A 9,364-nucleotide genomic window follows, 5' to 3' on the forward strand; every position below is an offset into this window, starting at 1 on the left:
AATTATAGAGACTAAAACCTTAAATCAAATAAAAATGATAAACTTAAATAAATTTATATTTATGTGACACAAATCAACCACTCAAAATATTTTTCTTGATTAAGTTTTTTCTATTTCTTTTAATGCTTTTATGTTGTATTTTTATTTTCTGTATTTTTCTCTCCAAAACCAAAGTAGAAGTTTGTAAGGTTATATGGGGTTGGGTTAATAAATACAACCATCATATTTTAACAACTTCTTTTAGTAATCTTTTTATAACATATTGGATGTTATTATTTTATTGCTCGTATATTTGAAACAGATAATTTAAATCATCACATTAACAAACAGTTGTGAAAAAATTATAAAAAAAATTGTTAAAAATAATTTTTCCAATAAATACCATCAATTTACCACGCATACTCACACAAACAAATAACCCTAGAAGAGAAACCCTGTGTTTCTTCTCTTTCACTCTCATTCGCCATTACTTACAACACATACATACGTAAGTGATTGTTTTCACATTCACATTAATTCAAGGGCTGAAATATTTGTTCTCTCCTTCCTTCACCGCCGCTCTATCGTTTCCGAACAATCACTTTTTCTCGCCACTCCTAACCCAATCGCAATCGGCGTTTTTCTTTCCCTTGCGTCGCAGATTCTCTGCGTTGCCGTCAGATTCACTTAGGGTGCGCTCGTTTCCTTTAATTTATTCTCTGGCGTAGAGTTTTTGCGAATAGATCTTATTCTTATTCCATCGAGGCGATTTTCCTTTCCATTTTGCAGTTCTGTGATTCCAACGCGGCGCCGTTTCCACTCATACTCGCGGGAGAAGAGAAAACCCTAATCGGACATGGGGAGGAAGAAGCCGACTGCGAGGGACGAGGAGAACGCCTCGCAGCAAGGCGGTGGCGGGAAATCTAAGAAGAAGGCCGTGGTCATCGACGACGATGAGTATTCCATTGGAACAGAGCTCTCTGAGGAGCCGGCGCTGGAAGAGAAACCCGCTGCGGCGGGAAAGAAGAAAAGTAAGAAAGGCAATGCTAAAAGTAAGAGTAACGATGATGATGTTGACGATGATGAAGATGTGCCTGAAGTTGTGTTTGCTGGGAAGAAGAAGGGGAAAAACAAGAAAGGCGGTGGGAGCACTGCGTTTACTGCATCTGGCTTTAGTTTGCTTGGTGACGAGGAAGGTGACGAAGAAGATAAGTCTGAAGAGGATGGACCTGCGGTTAGTTTTTCGGGTAAGAAGGCATCGAACAAAGGAGGTGGTAGTTTGTTCAATGCATCGGCTTTTGATGCTATCGACGATGATGCTGGTGGTGAGGAGGAGGAGGAGGAGGATGAGCCGGTGGTTAGCTTTACTGGAAAGAAAAAGTCCTCGAAGGTTTCGAAGAAAAGCGGTGGTAGTTTGTTCGCTGCCTCGGCTTTTGATGCCATTGATGATGGTGGGGATGGTGAGGTGGCAGATGATAAGAATAATGATTTTGATGACGATGAACCTGTTATTACTTTCACGGGGAAGAAGAAGTCCTCGAAAGGCAGTAAGAAGGGTGGTGCTGTGTTTTCTGCCTCTGTTCTCACTGAAATCGATGATGATGAGGAGAAGGAGGATGGTGGTGGTGATGATGACGATGACATTGGACCAATTACTTTCTCTGGCAAGAAGAAGAAGTCTTCCAAGAAAGCTGCAAGTTCCGGTGGCAAAGCTGTTTCTGTTGAGGATGATGTTTCTGTACCCGAGTTTGGTAAGGATGGTGATGACATGGATGAGGATGATGTTTCTTTAGTTTCGTTTTCAGGTAAAAAGAAGTCCTCTAAAAAGAAGGGCAGTAGCACTGCTGCCAAAGGGAGTGAGGAAAATGCGGATGTAGTTGAGCCTGAGGCACCCACTATTGGTAGTGCTGATGCTAGCAACAGCAATGTAAATAAGAGTGAAGGAGTTGCTGAAACTTCCAAAAACAAGAAGAAGAATAAGAAAAAGAGTGGGAGAACTGCTCAAGAGGAGGAAGATTTGGATAAGCTTCTTGCAGAGCTCGGTGAGGCTCCTATACCAAAACCAACTGCTTCTGCACCACAGGATGATAAAGTTCAGCCTACTCCTGAAGTAGGTCCTGCTGCTGCTGATGCTTCTGGGGAAAAGGAGGGTGAAGAGGAGGTGGTAGAATCAGCTGCTGCAAAGAAGAAAAAGAAGAAAAAGGAAAAGGAAAAGGAAAAGAAGGCAGCTGCCGCTGCCGCAGCAGCAGCAGGAAGTGCACCAGAAAAAGAATTAGCTGAAGTTAAAGCTGAGGCAATTGAACCAAAGAAGAATGACTCAAAGGCTAAGGCAGCTGATAAGAAAGTGCCAAAGCATGTTAGAGAGATGCAAGAGGCACTAGCTCGAAGAAAAGAGGCTGAAGAAAAGAAGAAACGAGAAGAGGAAGAGAGGTTAAAGAAGGAAGAAGAGGAGCGACGCAGGCAAGAGGAACTTGAGAGACAGGCAGAAGAAGCTAAACGCAGAAAGAAGGAAAGAGAAAACGAAAAAAGACAGAAAAAAAAGCAAGAAGGTAAATTATTAACTGGTAAGCAGAAGGAAGAAGCACGTCGTTTGGAGGCAATGAGGAGGCAGATTCTCAATAGCACTGGGGGTCTGACTCTCCCTTCTGGGGACTCTGGTGCTCCAGCTAAAAAACCCATATACCAGACAAAGAAGGCAAAACCAAATAATAGAAATCAGAATGGTGCTGCTGCTCAGACAGCTGAAATTGTCGAAGCGAAGGAGACTGCTACTGATGTAGTTTCTGAGGAACCAGTGAATATTGAAGAAGTGGAGTCGATTCAGGTGGATGATAAAGTTGAACTTCCTGTCACTGCCGAAGATGATGTGGTGGAAGACGAAGAAGATGATGAATGGGATGCAAAAAGCTGGGATGATGTTAATCTGAATGCCAAAGGTGCATTTGCAGACGAAGAGGCTGACTCCGAACCTAAACCTGTTATCAAAAAGGAGATTAAAAATGCCATGCCTATTCAGAATGCCGGTGAGATTTGCATATTTTTATTGGCATTTTTTCTTGTCCTTGTACTGCTAAAAACCTCTTTGATGATTGTAAACTACAAGCTTGGAGACATAGCGTTCGGGTCTGAATTGTTGTACCCTTATATAGTAGCCATAGTGTAAACGCATATGTGAACTTGTTTTGGTAAATTGAATTAAAAACTATGGTTCTATAAATTTTTGATCAAAAGCTTAGGTTTGGATTTTTTTTCTTCCCAATTCAAGTGACTTTGTGAAATTGACATCACTGCTTTCATGAAGTAATACGTTGTTAAGATATTCTATTTGCTACAGGAGTTGTTGTTAAACTGGAAACCTGCATTGCGATGCATGTTTTTCTGGTATATGATAACAATTGGTTCTTTTATATCAGCCCTGCTTTAAATAGAACAGATGATGTTTGATTGACACTGGTAGATTTCTGTGTTCTAAGTGTTTGGTTGTTAGTTGTTACTGTTGTGTGTCTCCCGGTATAGCAAGGGGTTGTGTGAATGGATATTTACTTACACTTTTGTTTCCCTAATAAATTATAACCTTTTTTATTCTTTACTTATTGCTACTTCCTTCTAATACAAAAATTATCTGTTTTTCTCCTATGCAACAGGGGCTGCTAGTGCAACTGTTTCTGGGCCCGTGACCGTTGAAACTGAAAATGGAAAGCAAGCTAATGACAGAAATAAGAAGCAAGATTCTGATTTGAATAGGTCAAAAAAATCTGCTACCCCTCCTCAGCCTAATGATGAAAACCTCCGCTCCCCAATTTGCTGTATCATGGGGCACGTGGATACTGGGAAGACTAAGCTGTTGGATTGTATTCGTGGTACTAATGTTCAGGAGGGTGAGGCTGGAGGTATCACACAACAGATTGGAGCAACATACTTTCCTGCTGAGAACATACGTGAAAGAACAAAGGAACTGAAAGCTGATGCCAAGCTGAAAGTTCCTGGTCTACTGGTTATTGACACCCCTGGGCACGAGTCATTTACTAACTTGAGGTCTCGGGGTTCAGGCCTATGTGATATTGCAATTTTGGTTGTTGACATTATGCATGGGTTAGAGCAACAAACAATAGAGTCACTAAATCTATTAAAAATGAGGAATACAGAATTCATTGTTGCCTTAAATAAGGTGAGTATTTCTGCCTTAACACTTTCTTAAATATTTTTAATAGGTGATGCTTATGCTTGTTGCACTTTTCTTGGACACTTTGCAGGTTGACAGGCTTTATGGATGGAAAACATGTCGCAATTCCCCAATTGTCAAAGCACTGAAGCAGCAGACTAAAGATGTTCAAAATGAGTTCAATATGAGGCTCACTCAGGTGGCACAAGATTTTATTTTTGTGTTAGCTGTTATTGTTTGTAACCCTAATTTTCTTCTGATTTATTGCTAGATTGTTACTCAATTCAAAGAACAAGGGATGAATACTGAGTTGTACTATAAAAACAAAGAAATGGGAGAAACATTCAGCATTGTGCCTACAAGTGCAATAAGGTAATTGCAGTAGCCTTGGAATTATAACATTCGGCCTCCTCACCTTCGTCTGAAATAAAATCAGTTTGGTAGAAATAATTAGGCTTGCACCATCTATTTTATGCGGTGAAAATTCATTGTAATTGAAACAATGAATTGTTTGATAAAAACAATGAATTGTTTGATAGAAATAGTTAGGCTTGCACCATCTATTTTATGCGGTGAAAATTTCCATTGAATCAAATTCTCTGGTCTGATGAATATAGATGTCTCCTTTGTGATTAAGAACATGGACAATGGATGGGTTTTGATTTTGAGACTGATGTACTACTTTTGTTCCTGCACACGCCTAACTTTCCTAATGGGATAATACTAAGAGAAACGGATGTCTGAATTTTTTTTTTGAAACATTTAGTTTATGTGGGTGTGAGAGTTTATATCTGATACCTATTGCATTATATACACTAGATTTTACTAATACTGATGTCAATATATTGCATGTTACTACATATTGTTGGTTTTAAGCAATTTCTGTCCATTTGCTTTTTCAACATTTTTGCCACTATTAGGAAGTATCATCTATTGCTTCTAAATTCTAGTATTTCAGTGTGTTCCAGAACATCTTAACTTCTTTGTAATGTTTTAAATTGGTTTCAAACTGTCTGAGGTCTGACTGAAATTATCTAAAAAGTGCTGATTTTGTGGGAGAAGTGGGTGGTATATGAAATGTGGGGGCAGATTTCCATTTATCTTTGGACAATAACACATGTAAAATATGCATGAACTTTGTCTTGGGACCGACAGTCTTTTTAATTAGTGTTGCCTAAAATTGTTACACAATCTGCTTATTACTTGTCATGTGGATGTCGTATTGACACTATTTTTGCTTTTTCATATTTCAGTGGCGAAGGAATTCCCGATTTGTTATTACTTTTGGTTCAATGGACCCAAAAAACAATGGTTGAGAAACTTACGTACAGTGAAGAAGTGCAGGTTAGCTTTACTGTCACCTAATGTTAAAGTTAGTCGAATGCATTGTGATGGTTTAACTGTAGGGACCTAATTCTTTGTTTATTGTGGTTACCAGTGTACTGTTTTAGAGGTTAAGGTTGTTGAAGGCCATGGAACTACTATTGATGTTGTTTTAGTTAATGGTGTTCTTCATGAAGGAGAACAAATAGTTGTCTGTGGAATGCAGGTAAGTGTCTTAAATTCTTACTACATCTTTTAGCAACCGATCACTGGTTAAGGCTAATGGAATTTTTATTATAGGGTCCAATTGTTACCACAATTCGAGCTTTATTGACTCCTCATCCAATGAAGGAACTTCGCGTCAAGGTATAGTCACAATTATTTGTTTCTTTATTTAATTGCCATCTACTACGGCTGTAAACAATATATTATTTGATATTGAATTATTAAATTCATAGCAACTATGGTTTTGGAGGGAAAAATGTTGCGGTAAAATTTTAATGAGTTCCAGTGATCTTAAAAGTGTTGGAAGAGATCCTGATCATTATGCTTAACATGGTGGAGCGAGCCAAAAAACCAGAGGGATGGGTCTTAGATAGTTCATTTAGACAAGAAAACTATTTGAGCAAGTCGATATCTCATCCTTTCATTTTTCATGTCAGCTTCAGCAATTTGTTTTGAGTAATGTGTTTTACATTGGCAAATTCTATCTAGGCAGAGATTGTATTATTTAGTATCTCTTACATTTTACAAAGCAGTAATAATGGTATAATTTCAGGGAACATATCTTCATCACAAAGAAATCAAAGCTGCAATGGGTATAAAAATCACTGCCCAGGTATTTCCTGGTGATATTGGCTGTTTTTTCTACTTTTATTCTGTTGTCTTGTGCTCATGAATGCTTAAGCGTTGGTTTTACTCTGTTTCATTCAGGGCCTTGAGCATGCCATTGCTGGCACTGGTTTATATGTGGTGAAGCCTGATGATGATTTGGAAGATATCAAAGAAGCAGCAATGGAAGATATGCGATCAGTTATGAGCAGGATTGACAGGACTGGTGAAGGTGTTTGTGTACAGGCATCTACCCTTGGTTCCTTAGAAGCATTACTGGAGTTTCTGAAAACTCCAGAAGTTAGTATCCCTGTTAGTGGTATAAGCATTGGTCCTGTTCACAAAAAAGATGTAATGAAGGCCAGTGTAATGCTTGAAAAAAAGCGAGAGTATGCAGCAATATTGGCATTTGATGTCAAAGTTACACCTGAGGCTAGGGAACTGGCAGATGAATTGGGTGTGAAGATATTTATTGCTGATATCATTTATCATCTGTTTGATCAATTTAAAGCGTATATTGACAACATTAAAGAGGAGAAAAAGAAAGAAGCTGCTGATGAGGCAGTCTTCCCATGCGTTTTTAAAATCTTACCAAATTGCATTTTCAACAAGAAGGACCCAATTGTTTTGGGAGTTGATATTCTTGAAGGCATTGCAAAGGTATTGCTACTTTTTATTGAGGCATTTTTTTATATGTTGCTATTATCTGGCGAATAACTGTTTTCTTTACGCAAGGACGAGGTCCTTTTTGGCTTGAGTGCATCCAGCAGTTTTAATTCTCGTTTTGAATCTATTTTTTGACAGAGGAATTAATTGTATTTCTTTGTCCCATGTATAATCTAAGCTGTGGTTTGAGTAATTATAATGTGGTGAGATGGAAACTTACGCTTTAAATTTGTTGCACACATTCTCGGTAGTTGGTACAACAAAAGTATTGGAAAAGTGAAAATGGAATGAACTTATTTATTCTCCACCCTACAAATTTGGCCACTTTGAATCATGGAAATGTGCTTAATATGACTTTTGACCTTTACAAGCAACATTTAGTTTAATTTTGTGAAGCCTGTTGTGCGCAATGCACAAAGATAATTGTTTTCATTCCTTAATTTGCATCTAATATTTGTTTATTTGACAGATTGGGACTCCAATTTGCATTCCTTCCAGAGAGTTCATTGATATTGGCCGCATTGCCTCCATTGAAAATAACCACAAACCTGTTGATTATGCCAAGAAGGGGCAGAAAGTAGCCATTAAGGTATGTTCTTGGACTGAAATTAAAGTCTTTATAATGAACCTCACCAAACTCCCAAATTTATTACCAATGAAAATGGAATTCGAAATATTTATTAGAAAGCCTGTAACAAGAACCAAGAAGCTTCTACCTGTAAGTTGTATGTATCATGTCAAAAGTAGAAGATCATTAATGTCTGTTTTAAATTTATTTGAAGTGTAATAGTTTTATTACGTTGACATATTTCATATTTTACATGATTTATTCATGATCAATAATTAGATACTATGGCTGTTGAGGAAATGGTGAGAGATAAGTTAAGAGGTGGATGATAGGGAGAAATGGAATGATTTGCCTTGGGTATTCTTGGTGGCAACCTTACTGTGAGTCTCCACTTTGTTTTACAGATTGTTGGCAGCAATCCTGAAGAGCAACAAAAAATGTTTGGGAGACATTTTGAGATCGACGATGAACTTGTAAGCCATATTTCACGGAGATCTATTGATATTCTCAAAGCTAATTATCGGGTAAGTCTGCAATAACAAGCATCATGAGCAAATACATTTAACTGTTTATGGATTTAGTTGAACATGTCTTTAAGTTACATCTGTTGATTGATATAGGATGATCTATCTATGGAGGAATGGAGGTTGGTTGTGAAATTGAAGAATCTTTTCAAGATACAATGAGTAGACTTAATGCGTGGACACTCAAGTATTCATTTCAGAAAAGCAAGGTTTTGGCGAATGTTTGGCTTTATGCAACGCTTTGAAGGAATTGCTGAGGATGCGGTGGGATTCCCCATGGAGACCAGTGGATGATACGAAGATTCAGGTGGATGGCGCTGTCATGGAGAGGCTAAATGTAACAGACGAGACTCCAATGCTTTGTCAGGTGGGAAGCTCAGATAAAAAGGGTGCAGAAAGGGTAACTGGCAAGGTCCAAATTTTGTGAATTACTATCATATTTATATACATATCTGTGGTATACATGGAAACAAATAAGGTTTCTAAATGCAGTTCAGTGAGGAAAAGGAAAATTTTTCGGGAGTAATCATTGATTTGACTAAAATTGATAACTTTTGCTTTACGAGTGTAGTTGTGTACGATTTTTTTACATTTGTAGCCATAGGCACTTTATTTTTCGTGAGTTATATATCCTTTTGGTGTTCCATATACCAAGCATTTGGATGTGGAAATTGGTATTAAGGGAAAAGATCAACTAAGCCACGTGAAGTCTGAAATTTATGTGTTTGGGCATATTGACACGGCTGAAGGATAGCATGAGATAGCCAGCCATATCTCCCACCCGGGGAAAGTATATTAGAACCGTCAGATTTACTTATTTTCAAATCAATGATATAGAATTTGTCTTTGTTTTTGTTCTCTTTCTCCGCTTTTTCCAATTTACTACCCATTTTGTTCAAGACTTGAAATGGAGAGGGGGAGGGGGAGTAAGGGTAGAATGGTGTCATTTAAGGGTAGATTCGTGTTCTTCCCTTAGAAATTGTCAACCTCATTCCTGCTTTTTTGGGTTATTTTCTGTCAGTTCTTTGCTGAATACGGTTCTTTTTTCCGTTACTAATTCAATCGGGGTTCTTCATTCCTGTTTTAGTTTTCTTGACACACAAGCTATCAACGTGGAACCTCTCCACTACCTTTTAAGCTGGTGGCACCTGGCTTCAAACCAGATATTTTCTTCCCGTAAATTAACCACCAGTGTTCATTCTGAGTTAAATACAAACACCAGAAAAATTAATCAATATCACCAAGATTGAAAAACAGCATTTACCACTAGTTTCTGTTAATGACCCAGATGAAAGTTATACACTTGATCTT

General features: G+C 38.0%; 1 protein-coding gene across 1 annotated transcript; it reads left to right on the plus strand.

The window, feature by feature from the left end:
* Window positions 1-404: 404 nt before the first annotated feature.
* LOC106771914 (eukaryotic translation initiation factor 5B) lies at window positions 405-8,906 on the plus strand. The gene is made up of 13 exons (XM_014657960.2): window positions 405-671; window positions 769-3,002; window positions 3,624-4,147; window positions 4,233-4,340; window positions 4,413-4,513; window positions 5,395-5,485; window positions 5,580-5,690; window positions 5,765-5,830; window positions 6,243-6,302; window positions 6,398-6,955; window positions 7,431-7,550; window positions 7,934-8,053; window positions 8,150-8,906. Exons 2-13 carry the CDS (start codon window positions 836-838, stop codon window positions 8,213-8,215), a joined length of 4,092 nt encoding a protein of 1,363 aa, XP_014513446.1. The 5' UTR covers window positions 405-671; window positions 769-835; the 3' UTR covers window positions 8,216-8,906.
* Window positions 8,907-9,364: the final 458 nt, after the last annotated feature.

Source organism: Vigna radiata, chromosome 8 (assembly GCF_000741045.1).
Source record: "Vigna radiata var. radiata cultivar VC1973A chromosome 8, Vradiata_ver6, whole genome shotgun sequence".
Classification (NCBI taxonomy): Eukaryota; Viridiplantae; Streptophyta; class Magnoliopsida; order Fabales; family Fabaceae; genus Vigna; species Vigna radiata.